The sequence below is a fragment of the Elephantulus edwardii genome, unplaced genomic scaffold, assembly GCF_000299155.1.
Source record: "Elephantulus edwardii isolate Elephantulus edwardi_28Jun2011 unplaced genomic scaffold, EleEdw1.0 scaffold00026, whole genome shotgun sequence".
Classification (NCBI taxonomy): Eukaryota; Metazoa; Chordata; class Mammalia; order Macroscelidea; family Macroscelididae; genus Elephantulus; species Elephantulus edwardii.
Window position 1 is genome coordinate 17,914,767 of NW_006399776.1, and position 15,686 is coordinate 17,930,452.

At 36.3% G+C, this 15,686-nt stretch overlaps 1 protein-coding gene across 1 annotated transcript; it reads left to right on the forward strand.

Annotated features, from left to right (window-relative positions):
• Nucleotides 1–11,367: 11,367 nt before the first annotated feature.
• Nucleotides 11,368–12,306, forward strand: LOC102861406 (olfactory receptor 4F21-like). Its single transcript, XM_006883072.1, has one exon. The coding sequence runs from the start codon at nt 11,368–11,370 to the stop codon at nt 12,304–12,306; it is 939 nt and encodes a 312-aa protein (XP_006883134.1).
• The last annotated feature ends 3,380 nt before the right edge of the window (nt 12,307–15,686 follow it).

A 15,686-nucleotide genomic window follows, 5' to 3' on the forward strand; every position in this document is an offset into this window, starting at 1 on the left:
GTAGAGAGAATAGTGCAACAATGAATGAATGGAAACCCCAAATCTCTGTAAATGTTTATGAAAATTAATAAAATATAATTATAGAAAAAAAAAGACTCAACAAGAAAACAACTGGACATAGTTGACTAATTCAGCAAAGTGGTAGGATACAAGATCAACATACAAAAATAAATTGGACTGCTCTACAGTGACAAAGAGAATACAGAACTGAAGCTAGGAAAAACAATACCCATCACAATACCTAATCACAAGATTGAATACTTGGGCATAAATCTAACCAGAAGCACAAAGGATCTATTAAAAGAAAATCATAAAACAAGAAACAAAAAGAGACCTGGAGGAATGGAAGAATATCCCTTGCTCATGGATAGGAAAACTCAATATTGTGAAAATGACAATACTACCAAAGGTAATTTACATGTTCAATGCTAACGCAATACAAATACCAATTCCATTCTTTGAAGAGATGGAAAAGGCAATCACTAATTTCATTTGGAATGGAAAGAGACCCTGAATGAGCAACACCCTCCTCAAAAAGAGAAACAAGGTAGGAGGCTTCTCACTCCCTGATTTAAAATCCTACAACCCTGCTGTGGTGGTCAAGACAGCGTGGTACTGGTACAATGACAGATGCATAGATCAATGTAATAGAATTGAGAACCTAGAAATCAGCCTATCTACCTATGGACAACTTATTTTTTACAAGGAGATGAAATTGGTTAAGTGGGGAAACAACAGTCTTTTTACCAAATGGTGTTGGCAAAATTGGAAAAGTATCTATAGAAAACTTAAGCAATATCCACACCTCACTCCAAACACAAAATCTATCTCAAAGTGTATCAACGACCTAGGACTAACACCAGGGACTATAAGTGTCATTACAGAAAAGCTTGGAAGAACTCTAGAAGGCCTATATAAATAGACTTCTAAGCATCCTGCAAAACCTACAACCAGGAGAAGATAAAATAGATGAATGGGACCTTCTAAGAATCAAATCCCTATGCACATCCCAAAACTTCTCCCACAGGGTAAAAAGGGAAGGCACAGACTGGGAAAAAGTATTTAGTAATGACATGTCTAATAAGGTACTTGTATCTAGAATTTATAGACTACTTGAGTGCCACAACAAGATAAAGGTAAATAATCCAATTTCAAAATGGGCACAGGATATGAAAGAAGACATTCAGATGGCAAACAAACATATGAAGAAACGTTCAAAATCCCCAACTCTAAGGTCGATGTAAATCCTAACAGCTATGAGATATCATCTGACCCAGTAAGAAAAGCAAAATTCAACAGAACAGCAAACAGCAAATGCTGGTGAGGTTGTGGAGAAACTGGAACCCTTATTCACTGTTGGTGGGAGTGTAAAATGGTGAATCCACTGTCGAAGGCAGTATGGCTCTTTCTCAAAAAGTTGCAAATAGAAATACCATTTGACCCAGCAATTCTACTTCTGGGAATATACCCTAAAGAAACCATAGCCACCATCCAAGCAGATGTATGCACACTTATGTTTATTGCTGCTTTGTTCACAGTAGCAAAGAGTTGGAAACAACCCAAGTGCCCCATCAACAAACAAATGGATAGAGAAGCTGAGGTATATTCATACAATGGAATACTATGCTGCATTGAAAACAAAGAACTCATGAAATATTATACAAAATGGGTGACCCTGGAAAATATTATGCTGAGTGAAATTATCTCAGTCACAAAAGAATAAATATTGTATAATACCACTGTTGTAAAGTGGGACTGACACCAGGGTTGGGGGGAAAGTAAGGAAGGAAGGGATAAATAATGCATACTTCATTGAAACGGATAAGGGAGAGAACTGTTTAAAGGGAATATATGATGGTATTATTGTCATGACAAGAGTCCAGAACGAGAGCTCATAGTGGAGTGGACTGGTGTGGGGAGTATATAACAATGAAAGATTTTTTTTTTTTACTCTTTAAAGAGAAAAGCAAACTGAGGGGGATGGTTGGGCAGGGAGGAAAATGTGTAACAGTGAATGAATAGAAATCCAAAGTCTTTATAAACTTTAATTAAAATATCAGTAAAAAATGGAATAAAAGATATATGCATATTGATTGTGGACTACAGTGTTTGATCTTCTGCAACCTTTAGCAAGCAAAATTATGTTATTGGTGTATGAAAAATGGTTGATTAGTTTTCCTCTGATCCTGATATCTCATCCTTCTTTATAAAGTCTGGCTTCTCAAATTATTTGTTGATCATAATGATTAAATATATATGGAGAGAGAAAATATACCTGATGGCATGTCTTTCTTGTTGTTAAACCATGTAGTGTTCCCTTGATCTATCTGAATAACAGCTTTTTGGTCTAAGTAGAAGTTTCATATAAGCACAATTAAGTATTCTGAAATTCCCAATCTCCTATATGTTAGCCATAATTTGTTATGATTCACACAATCAAATATTTTTTTAATTATCAAGAAAACACAAATAGACAATCTTCTGGTATTCTCTGCTTTGACTCAAATCTGTCTGTCTTTAGCAATGATATCCCTGGTGCCATAGCCTCTTCTAAACACAGCTAGAACTTGTGGCAGTTCTCTTGTCCCTGTACTGTTCTAATTGCTTTGGATGATCTTCCTCATTTGCGTGCATGTGGTAAATAAGAAGAGGGTATCTACCTACAATTATTTATGCATTTTCCATTACTTAAAATACATTTTAGTTAACTAATTTGTTTTTTTTATGCAATATGTTTAAAATCCAAGGAAATTGTATTTTGGGTCTTGTTTTGAATAATATAATAGTGTTATACTTGTTTGTGAATAGTAATATTATCATTATGTTATTGCTGTTGTTATGTGCAGTTGAATTGAAATTGACTCACTGCTAACTTTCCAGTTGGTCAGAGGCTCTATCTCATGAGTGGAGATTGTTCAGCTTTCTCCTAGGAGCAGTTGGTGGATCCAACCCTGTTGTCTTTGAATTGGCAGAGTAATTTCTTACCTACTAAGCCAATAGAACTGCCTAGTATTGTTATAATTCTGTATATTATTATTATTATTATGCTTTATGCTTATTATTTTTTGTAAGCTAGATTATGCATATGACCCAACTGAGCTTCATGAAAATGAAGAAGACTTGAAAAACTTGCTGAAAAAGATAAAATATTATAATCTTCACTCTGGATTGCATCTCAACATAAAATAAAAATCCTCACCACTGGACAATAAAGTAATATTTTTATAGATGGAGAAATGATTGAAGTAGTAATGATTTAATCTTGCTTGGATCAACAATCAACCCTCATGGTAGTAACAGTCAATAAATCAAAAAAGTTCTGTTGTTTTGGGAAAATTTGCTGTCAAGGACTTCTCCAAAATGCTAAAAAACAATGACATCAACTAAAAGACTAATGTCTACCTGATCCAAGCTTGGTCTTTTTAGTTACCTCCTAAATGTGTTAAAGTTGGACAATGAATAAGGATGATAGAAGAAGAATCAATGTCTTTGAATTTTGGTGTTGGATAAGATTGTTAGATATTCCATGGACTGTCAAAAGGGTAAACAAACACATCTTTAAGAAACTGAAGTCAGGGTGCTCCTGAGAGGTAAAGATCGTGAAATATTGTTTCACATACTTTGGGCATATTTTTAGGAAGGGTCTACCCTTGGGCAAGGTAAAGAGTCACCAAAAGAGATGAAGACCCTTAATAAGATTGATTAAAACACAATTATTGGAGATGATGAGGATGGCATAGGATAGCGTTCAGATAAGGTTCAGATAAAGTTGTTTAAAGGGTTGCTATGAGTTATAGGTGACTCAATGGCATTTAACACTCATAACAACCTATTGTTTGTGGTTTTGTAAATCATCCTAAATCCTTTAAATTTAAAAGTTTAAATCCCTTAAACTTTGACAATTATCTTGGAATTTTTCCTTGGATTATCTAAACCTTTAATAATTTTTAAAGTTTCTTTTAGCAATTTCTCTTCTTCTGTGATAGTATTAGTATTTGCTAACATGTAAAACAGAAAATTCTAATAACCTACTCTGAAGGGATCTGTACCACTAGCCTAAAGGAGCATCTCTGTTGGTTTGCATCCACCAGAAGTTCCTTGGGATAAAGATAAGACAACCTCCTCTTGTGTGATTTACTAGCTTAGAAACACAGTGGAGAGTCAGCAAGGAGGTTTTATTTCTGAATAAATAGCAATAAGGATTGTATAATATTAAATGTAAAATTAAACACTAAAATATTTTGAGAGGCGAAAAGAGCCTTTTTGCTTTTTTTAAGACCAATTGATTTTTTGTTTCCTCAGGAAGTACATCCATCTTTGTTTCTCTTCTTCCAAAGTGTTTCAAGTCCAGCTGTTTGCATCCTTTCCTTTGCCACAGCCTTTAGGATTTATTCACATTTGATGCCCTTAGCTTTAAATCTGAACACATTAAAAGTATCATTGACAAGATTGGGTAAGGATTTATAATGCCTAAAACCTTGTCCTTCTCCTCAGGAATATTTCTACTTAAAAATTAGAAATAACAATTTTCTTTTAACTAGGCATTCTCCTGGGTTATATTTAAAATAGTTAGAAAACAGGTGATAAATAAGTAGGAAAATAGCTGGTTTTTGTAGGAAAATTATACTTTTCTTCTCTACCTTCTCAATCCTATGAGAATTCTCTTGACCCGATGATCTCAATCTCAGAATCCCAGAACTCTAATGCATCACTGAGTACAACCTTCTACTGTAGCTAATTAGTTTTCTGTGTGTCTCCAATTGTGTTATATACCGCTTGTTCATTGGTAGGGTGGGTGGTGGGATGTGGGTAATGCTAACATGCAAGAGAAAATTTAGTTTGTGAATTTCTATGACTCCTTGACCATGTCTTTGATAGAAAAGGTAGGTGGTGAAGGTAAAGAGATGCTGGAGAGAAGTAGAGAGTTGGTGAAAGCTAAACTACCACAGGAAGATCTTCTCTCTCAAGTTTCCATGTTTCCACAGAGATAAGATATAATAAAACAGATACAGCAAAATAAGTAAAGAGAGTTGAACAATTGTATGCAAAAAATATGAAAGCAAATGAACTTGATTTTTGAGGGAAATTCAGATTTACTAATCAGAATATGGGAGAAAGATAGTCAATACAAATTTACAATTATCTTCCTTGTTTTTAAGATATTTGATCTTTCTTCTCCCAAACCTCTTTCATTTTCTTTGTATATTAGCACATTTTGGCTTCATGTGTAATTTTGCCAGTGTGCAATCTTGTCAGCACTATCAATATGACCACTATTCCCCAAAGAACTCTGCTTCTTTTGTGATGCTCTATATTGTTAATTTTATCAAACCACACCTTTAGAGTCATAAAGAATGAATTGTTTGTTTCTAAATGGCAATCTTGACTAATATTTCAGTCCGAGAATCTCAGCACTCTAGTGCAAAATATTTGTGCTGGCTTTTCTCCCAAATTAAATTATTTCAATTTGTCTTCAAAGGATTCTGACTGTTACTTGGAAAATCTTTTTGTTAATTATTTATTTATAGGTTCCTTTTATTCTACAAATTTTCTATATGTAGTGTATTACCTTACTTTCATACTTTTTCTTTCCTTTTTTTCTGAACTCACATTATTGAAACCTTTATTTCTAATTTTGTAATCTCTACTTTGTCACTTTCATGACTTCCATACAATCTTCATTATCTTTTTATGATTCTATTATAACTGCTTTCTTTATTGGCATCAGTGGGATTTTAGCACTAAACCCATGTCTTTTTTTCTTAGTCTCTCCCTTTTTTAAAACTAGGAAAAAAGAACAGCACATGAAAGAGAGTCAGCAGTACTTCTTTGGCTTTTCTCTTGTAATGAATTTAACCTGAGGTGTTTTTTTTAGTTTCAAAGAAACTTAACAGTGATCAAGTCAACAATTTCTTGCTTTTGAGTTCGAATTGACTCAGAGGTGGTTCTCCACTGAATTTTCTAGGCTGTAAATAATACAAAAAGAGATTGTCCATCTTTTTTCTGTAGAGCTACTGGTGGATTTGAACAGTTAGAGAGGCATGGCCTATGGGTTAGCAGTGCAATCCCCAGCTATGCTATTGGAGCTCCCTCTATTGGTGGTGATATTGTTATTGTTACTGTTATGTACTATTGCATTGACTGCAACTCTTAGTAACCCTATGAACAACAGATCTGAACCTTGCTCTATCATTCACTATCCTCAAGATCCTTGACATGCTTGAGCCCATTGCTATATTTACCAAATCAGTCTATTTTGTTGAGGGTCTTCCTCTTTTCTTTGACTACTTTTCCAAGCATGAATCTTTTTCCAAAGACTGACCCCTTCTGTCAACTTGCCTAAATTATGTAAGATAGTATTTCACTATCCTTTCCTCTAGGAAGCAGTCTGGTTGCATTTCTTCCATGAGAGGTTTATTTGTTTTATTCAGTAGTCCACAGTAAACGAAAACAGCTAAAATCCATTGCTTTGGGGTTAATTCACACTCTTAGTGACCCAATGGGACAGATTAGAAAGGACTAAACAATAGTGTTCTCAAGGCTAAAAATTTTCCCAGAGACTGCTACATCTTTCTCTTGTAGAGCACCTTGTGGGTTCCAATGTCTGAGTTTTCAATTAGTAGTTAATCCATGTACATGTTCTTTTTCTTTTTTAGAAAAACCACGTATGACTTCTTTATTAGCTTAGTTTTTATGTTATATTTCAAACAAATATTTTTTCTTCATGACATGTAATTTTAGATGACTCTCAAATTTTTATCTCTAGTCTTGATCTTTCCTACCTGTTTTAAACGGGGGGATCAACCAATGGCTTCCTAACTTCACTCAATATCTAACTGGCACCAAAAGTTCAGTCATTTTGACTTTTTCTCATTGAGATCAGTAGGGTTCTCCCCTAAAATTTTAGTAATATATGTGGGTTCAAAATTTGGTTCTATCAATAGCTATGAGATTTTAGGTAATTTATTTATGATTATGTGTATAATTGAGTATTTTTCAGCACAAAATGCAATTCTTATTTTAGATGATAAAAAAATAACCATACCTATATCATAGAGTACAGACATATTTGATTTGGAACTGTTGTTGTGAGCCATCCTAATAGCCAACTTCAAATGCTCCTATGCAAAACAGGAGAACACTTCCTTCTTTAAATTATCCTTCTCTTCACCTACTTTAGCACAGTACTTATTCATTATCTATCCATTTTTTTTCCCTGCCCTCCCTCCCTGCCCCCTTATCCATTAAATTGTTATAGCAATGGTCTTATGTAGTATTTGTCCTTTAGTGACTGAGATATTTCACTCAGCATAATGTCTTCCAGACTCTGGCAAGTTGTGTAATGGTCAATTAGATACTATATAGATGGCACTTGACAATATGGAATAGGACAAACAGTACAAAGTAAATTGGGGAAAACATTTAAAAAAGTAAATTGGGAAGTGGAGTCAAGTGGGAAATGTATATGAATGAATGAAAACAAATCGTTATGTAAACTTTTATGAAAATTACAATAAAAAATAAGTTCTGAAAAGCATTTTATATTATACAAAGACATCAAATGATGGGGGGGGGGCGGAAAGAACCTAAGAGGAAATTCTGCTTGATCCTATGCCATCCTCACAATCTCTGTGATGCTTAAAACTGCTGTTGCAGTCACCATACCAATTTGTTTCATTTAGTATCATCCTATGTTTAGCTGATTCTCCGCTTTAACGAGAATGATGTCCTTTCCTATAGACTTGCATTTCCTGATAACATGCTTGAAGTATGTGAGAAAAAGGTCTTGCTTTTATTGTCTCTAAGAAGAACCCTGGCTATATTTTTCCAAGAAAATTGTTTGTTATTTTGTGGGTCCAAGGCATGTCCAATATTCTTTGCCAACACCATTCAAAGACATTAATTATTATTCAGTCTTTCTTATTCATTTCCCAACATTAACACATGTATGAAGTAATTAAAATACCATGGCTTGAGTCAGGCTCACCTTAATTTTTAAAATGACATCTTGGTTTTTAACACTTTACAGAGGTCTTGGACAACGATATGCTAAATGTAACATGTTTTATTTCTTGACTGTGGTTTCCGTAAGTGTTGATTTTGGATTCAAGTAAAATGAAATCCTTGACAAATTCAATCTTCTCTTAAGTCTGGGATTAGAAGAACTCTCATTTTTGTTTCCTATTTAACTAAGCTTGTGGATTTTAATATTTTGGTAATTACTCTAAGCTTGAAATTCTTAATCTATTTATGAAAATAATTCTTATTTCTGACTTATCTTCCTAAAGGGTAATAAGGATCAATTATGTGAAAGTAATTATGTGACTGCTCTAAAATTCTATTCTTAAGTATGTCAGAAACATATAGATACCCTGTTTATATTAGGAAAGAGACTAAAATATGATTATTAATTGAACCTTAAAATGTGGAAGATAAAAACTGTATAAAAGTTCCCAGTATAGTTTCTTTTGAAACTATACTTTCTTTTTCTCTTCCCTTCACATGTCTTTTTCTGTTGTTGTTTTTTTTTTTTTTTACTCACTTCACGTTTTAGCACCTTGGGAAATGGAATTGTTTTGCTTGCATAAAGGAGATTACATTTCCATGTGAAAAATATACTACTTTCAAGAATAGGTACTACTCATGTAGTAGTTTAGCATTAGGGTGAGAGAGTAGTGAAATACTAGGAAGTTTTAAATATAGAGATGTCAAATATAGAGACCAAGGTGCACCTGATCCAGGTCATGGTATTTGTAATTACTTGCTATGCATCAAAGAGCTGGATGACAGAAAAGGAATTGATGCCTTTGAGTTGCAGTGCTCAAGAAGAGTATTAAACATACCAAGGACAGCAAAAACCATATATCTGTCTTTGAGAATGTGAAACCAGGTAGCTCCTTGGAGGCAAGTACTTTGAACTGTCTCACATACTTTGGGCACACGGCCAGGAGTAACCAGTGCTTGGAGAACATCATGCTCAGAAGGGGGGAAGAACAGTGCAGGAGAAGATGGATTGACATACTAACTGGGGTAATGGGGGAGGGTGTGTCTGAGACAGTGACATTAGCTAAGGACAGAGCAGGATCAGGGCTATTGTTTACATGGTAGCTATGAGTCATAATCCACTCGATGGCACATAACAACAACAATGACACAATATATGTTGGAACATTATAGGGTTAATGTTTATATACTAACTGTGAGGTTTATGTGCATTTCTTTATCTTTAGTAAGCTATCTATAACTCTTCCTCGGCCTTTGCCTCTGCCTCTACTGCTACCTCTTTGGCCTCTATATCTGTCTACCTCTCTCTCCATCTATATATGTATATATGTATGTTTGAGACTTCAATGATTTAACCAACATTCACAACCTTTAGGGATTGTGAAGAACCTGAGTAGATAAATCAAATTAATTCCCCTTTCTATTTTGCTTGCATGTGAAAGTTGGCCAACAAATAAGGAAGACCAAAGAAGTGATGGCTTTGAATTGTGATGTTGATGAAGAATATTGAATACATTGTATACTGCCAAAAGAACAACAACAACAATCTGTCTTGGAGTCAGTATTATTGCCTGAGTGCTCCTCAGAGGTGAGAATAGTGAGACCTCCTCTTACATATTTTAGTTATGTTTTCAAGAAGGGTGACAGAAGAAGAATCAATGCTTTTGAGCTGTGCTGCTGAATAAGAGCATTGAACATACCATGGACTTCCAGGGGAACACAAAGGCCTGTCATAGAGAGAGTGAAACCAAGCTGTTCCTTGGAAGTAAGGAATTTTTTATTCTGTCTCACATACTTTGGGCATGTAGCCAGGAGGGACTAATTCTTGGAAAGGTTGAAAGTTAGTGCAGGAAAGGGAGATCCTGCATGAGTTACACAGTAACTGAGGTAATGAGGGTATGTGCGTCAGAGGCAGTGGGATGGGCTCAAGATAGGGCCGGATTCAGAGCTGTTGTGCATAGGGTCGCTAGAAATTGCAGCTGACATGATAGCACATAATAACAACAACAATCAGGAAGGACTAGGAGTCCTAGTGGTGGCCTAGTGCTAAGAAGCTGTGTTGCAACTACAAAGGCATGTGGTTCGAATCCTCCAGTTGCTCCATGGGAGAAAGATGGAAAATCTCCCATGGGATTTGCTGCCTCTGGAAACCTGCTGGAGGATCAGCTATGGGTAGATTCTGACTCTATGACACATAACAACAACACCAGGAAGGTCCAGTCCCTGGAAAAAGATGTTTGCAAAAATAGAGGGTCAGTGAAGAGAGGAAGATGCCAAATAAGATGAACTGACAGAGTGTCTGCATAAATTGGTTTGAGCATAAGAGATTATGAAGATGGTGCTGGATCAGGCAGGGGTTTGTTCTGTTTTTAATAGAGCTGCTGAGGGTGAGAGCTGACTCAGCAGTATGCAGCAACAAATAGCCTTACCTTCCCACAACTTTTATACCAGGGTGCATGCTGCTTGTTAACCACTGTCATAGGTACTCCCACTCAGACCTCTAGGAGTAAATGAAAAACTTGTTCCTTCAGTCCCTAGTCAACTTTTTTCATGTTTTTTTTTCACACTTTTATGTTACCTCTGTGCCTTACACTGGATTCTAAATTCAAATATCTATTCTGTGGACTGTAGGTTAATTTGAAATATGATTGTGGGTATTGGTATTAGAATATTTATACAAGACCTATGCCCGAGATGAAGTGAGGTTTAGAAGAGAGACAAATGAAGTGGGTGAAAAATATGTCACGAGTAATATCACAACAAAACCTGCAAGGTCTGGGAAATCACGCTTCCAGTCTCTCTTTCCCCCCCTCTCTTTGTGATACAAAATACCATCTTTTTTCTTTCCTGCTCAATCCTTGTTATGTGCATCTTACTATGTTTTCACATTTGTTCCATTTTCTTGTTTATAGGTGGGAAATTGTCCCAGGAGATCATGGTGATAGAGATAGTACATGTAGGAGTGCAAACTGCCTTAGGCCACTGTTGTTTTTCTTGTTATGTGTCATCAAAACAAACTCATGGCTGACCATTCTGTGGATTTTCGGAGGCAGTAAATCACATGGAAGAAGACCGTCCATCTTTCTTCCCACAGCAGCTGGTCGATTCAAACTGCCTACCTTTGAGTTGGCACTGTAACTGTTTACCCATTAGACCACTAGAGCTTTCTTAGGTGACTAGAAAGAAAATATTTTTAGTGCTTACATGGTCCTGGAAAGTAACTGAAGGACTATAAAGTTTTGCAAAGTATAAATAGCTTTGAATAATTAATCATGATAATTATAAGGCATTAACACTCTCTTTTTTGTTTCTTCTTGATTTTCTTGTATCTGATAGCTTTGGCACACTCTAAATGATAAATCAATGGATGCAGCCAATCAATCTGTGGTCTCAGAGTTTGTGTTCCTGGGGCTGTCAAATTCCTGGGAGATTCAGCTTGTCCTTTTTGTGTTCTCCTCCATGTTCTACATGGCAAGCATGATGGGCAACTCCCTCATTGTCCTTACAGTGACTTCTGACCATCACTTACACTCCCCTATGTATTTTCTTTTGGCTAATCTTTCTTTTATTGACTTGGGTGTTTCTTCCGTCACATCCCCCAAGATGATTTATGACCTTTTCAGAAAACGCAAAGTCATCTCCTTTGGAGGCTGCATTGCTCAGATCTTCTTCATTCATGTTATTGGTGGTGTGGAGATGGTGTTGCTCATAGCCATGGCCTTTGACAGATATGTAGCCATCTGTAAGCCTCTCTACTATCTTACTATTATGAGTCAAAAAATGTGCATTTTGCTCCTAGTTGCTGCATGGATAATTGGTTTGATTCACTCTGTTGTTCAACTGGTTTTTGTCATAAAATTGCCATTTTGTGGCCCCAATGTATTGGACAGTTTTTACTGTGACCTTCCTCGATTTATCAAACTTGCTTGCACAGATACCTACAGACTAGAGTTTATGGTCACAGCCAACAGTGGGTTTATATCTCTGGGCTCGTTCTTCATACTGATCATCTCCTACACTTTCATCCTGATCACAGTTCGAAAACATTCCTCAGGTGGCTCATCCAAGGCTCTGTCTACTTTATCCACTCACATCATGGTGGTGATTTTGTTCTTTGGTCCTTGTATCTTTGTTTATACCTGGCCTCACCCCACATCTCACCTAGACAAATTTCTTGCCATTTTTGATGCAGTTCTCACTCCTTTTCTGAATCCAGTCATCTACACATTCAGGAACAAAGAGATGAAGACAGCAATAAAGAGAGTATGTAGTCAACTTATTGTTTACAGAAAAATTTCTTAAATGGCAAAACTATTATAAAGTTTCTCTGTGTCTCAGAATAACATTGTTGTTGTTGTTGTTATGTGCCGTCGAGTCGTTTCCGACTCATAGCGACCCTATGCACAACAGCCCTAAACCCTGCTCTATCCTGCGCCAGCTGCACCGCCTCTGATACACCCATCCCGATTACCCCAGTCACCGAATCAATCCATTTATATAATTTGAATAACTGGAATTTCTAAATGCTAACAATGTTTAGGTGTCCCTGATTAAAATAACATGGATCTTTTGAATTCCAACTGAGAAATTTCGTTCCTTACTTAATGTAGACTGAAGTATGTGGTAGAATAAAAAGCATCACCTGGAGAAGATAAATTTCTTGTCTCTCAGGAGACATTCCTTTGTACCACATTGTGATCCAGACATCAAAACTGAGTCTATTCTGTGTCACAGAGATCGTTATATTAGAGATTATGAATTGGCAAAAACAAAATTGACACTAGATGCAAATATGTAATCAAAATGCCAATTTGTTAATCTGTCACAAAATTTGTGAAATGATCTGAACTTCTACGTGTTAGAACACATGTTTTCACTGTAGAAAACTCTCTGAAGACAAGTTATGATGAGAACATTGAATATGAAATCATAACAGAGGAGTTAGGTGTAATTGTTTAAATATTTAATGATATCTGGTCTTATTCTTCAATTTTTTTCAAATTCTGGTGGACTCTCCAGTGTTTTGTTGTTGTTGTTTTGTACCATTGAGTTGGATCTGACTGGCACAGGAGGAGATTGCCCTTCTTCCAGTGGAGCATACGGTGGATTTAAACCATTTGTCTTTGGGACTGCAGTGCAGCTTCTTGCCACTAGGCCACCAGAGAACTGCAGTCTGTATTTAGAGGAGGCTGAGGTATTAGGGATATTATAGCTAATGTCAGATGGATCTTGGCTGAAAGCAGAGAGTACCAGAGGAATGTCTACCTGTGTTTCATCAACTAGGCAAAGGCATTGATTCTTTAGATCACAACAAACTGTGGCTGACTCTGAGAAGAATGGGAGTCCCAGAATGCTTGATTGTGTTTGCAAAGCCTGCACTTGGACCTAGAGGCAGTCATCAGAACAGAGCAAGAAAACGCAGCAAGATTCAAAATTGGGAAAGGTATACTCCAAGGATGTATCCTATCTCCATATCTTTTTAATCTATATGTGGAAAGATTATTTGGGAGAGGAGAAATGTGGTATCAGGATTGGAGGTAGACTCATCAACAATCTGCATTATGCAGATGACATAATACTGCTTTTTGAAACTAAGGAGGACCTGAAGCACTTGTTGCAGAAGGTCAAAGACTGCAGCCTTCAATATGGATTGAAGCTCAACATCAAGAAAACAAAGATTCTCACCAATGGGATGATTGGTAGCATCATTATAGATGGTGAAGATATTGAGATTGTTGAAGCTTCAGTTTGCTTGGCTCTACAATCAACACTCTTGGTACCAGCACCCAGGAAATCAAGAGATAAATTGGGAAAGTCTGCTGTCTGAAGAGCAACGATGTCAGTCTGGAGACTAAAGTGCTCCTGATATAGGCCATGGTTTTTGCAATTATTTGCTATGCATTGGAAAGCTGGATAATGACTAGTGATGCTAGAAGGAGGATTAATACCTTTAAACTGTGGGGCTGGAGAAGGGCATTGAATATACCATGGACTGCTAAAAAAACAAATAGGTTTGTCCTGTAGAGGGTGAAGCCAGGCTACTCCTTGGAGGCAAGGATTCTGAAGCTTCGTCTGCCATACTGTGGACATGTTGTAAGGTGGGATCAGTCCTTGGAGAGGGACGTTGTGCTTGGGAGGTTGGAGGGACAGCACAGGAGAGGAAGACTCTCGATGTGGTGGATTAATTCAGTAACTTGGGTAATAAGGATAGATGTATCAAAGACAATAAGATTGACAAGAGATAGAGCAGGGTTTAGGGATGTTGTACATAGGTTTGCTATGATTCTCAAGCAGCTTGACGGTATACAACAACAACAACAACAACAACAACAACAACAACTACAACAGCTTTATTGGCTCAATGCTTGAATTTCCACACGAGTATATACCTGCCATTTTGACAGGAAAAATAAGATCCTTACGCCAGGCCCCTGTCTTGGATGATGCTAGTTTGTCATCACAAAATGTTCCTATGCTTCTCTTTTTTTGTTGTGATACAGTCCTGGAGCCTCACTGGTTTAAGGTCCAAACTACTAATCAAGAAGTTAGGGGTTAAAACCCACCAGCTGCTCCATGGGAAAGACAAGGCAATCAGTTTTGGAAAAAAATGACAGTCTTTGAAACTCTAGCGAGTAGTTCTACTCTGTCCTGTAGGGTTTCTGGGAGTCAGAATTCACTTGATGGCAGTGGGATCTTCTCTGTCACATACAATCTTAAAGACACATGCTCTATTTACAGATGGTACTCGGGATCTTTTTCAGATGTTTGGACTTGAAAATATACAGCAAATTTAACCCTTTTTAAAGCTGTGAAGTATATAAAAACAGTTGGCAATCACACTTCTTGTCCTCAAGAATTTATGAGAGGTTAATTTTAAAAGATACAAAGACAAAAAGATGAGTTTAAAGACAGAAGTTTGGTACCTTTCAAGCTGTTGGTCCCAATTATCTTGGACGTTCATCTTGATTCTTACCCTACATAAATTTTAGTTACTAAGATAAATGACCCAATAAACAAATGATCTTTTTTTATTAAAGTTGTTGATCTTTCACTTAAAACCAAAAAGTTGTTGATAAGCACACATCAAATGAAAATGACTGTATGTTACATCACATCTGATGTAAATCGCCTTTAATTGTTCTCTGATCTCATCATAAAAATATGCTAACTTAAATAAAATAATGCATTTCATTACAGAAAAAATTTGAAAATAAAAATCACCTAAAATTCATAAAGATTATTCTTATTAATAATTTATGGATAATCTCCTCCTGTGTGATTAACTGCCTCTAAAAACCTACTAGAGGGTCAGCTATGGATCATTCCAACTCAGTGGCACAAAACAACAACAGAAACAACAAAAACAGCATTCCATATACATATTGAATAACTTTTGTTAGGGGAGCTCTAGTGGCCTAATGAATAAAGAATTTAGTTGTCAACCTAAAGGCAAATGAATCTGTGAGCTTCTTCATGGAAGAAAGATAGGCAGTATCCTCCTTTGTGATTAACTGCCTCTGAAAACCCACTGCAGGGTCAGCTATGAGTTGATTCTAATTTGATGGCAATGAGTGAGTATGAATGACTGTGCTACTATGTTATGTATGTATATGCGCACTTTGTATTTCTATTCATTATATACACACAAACTTGGAAGGAGGAGTGGCATCCACTTCCATAAT

Bases quoted from the DNA above. Each gene is read 5' to 3' on its own strand.
- LOC102861406 (XM_006883072.1), top strand. From the start codon at position 11,368: ATGGATGCAGCCAATCAATCTGTGGTCTCAGAGTTTGTGTTCCTGGGG.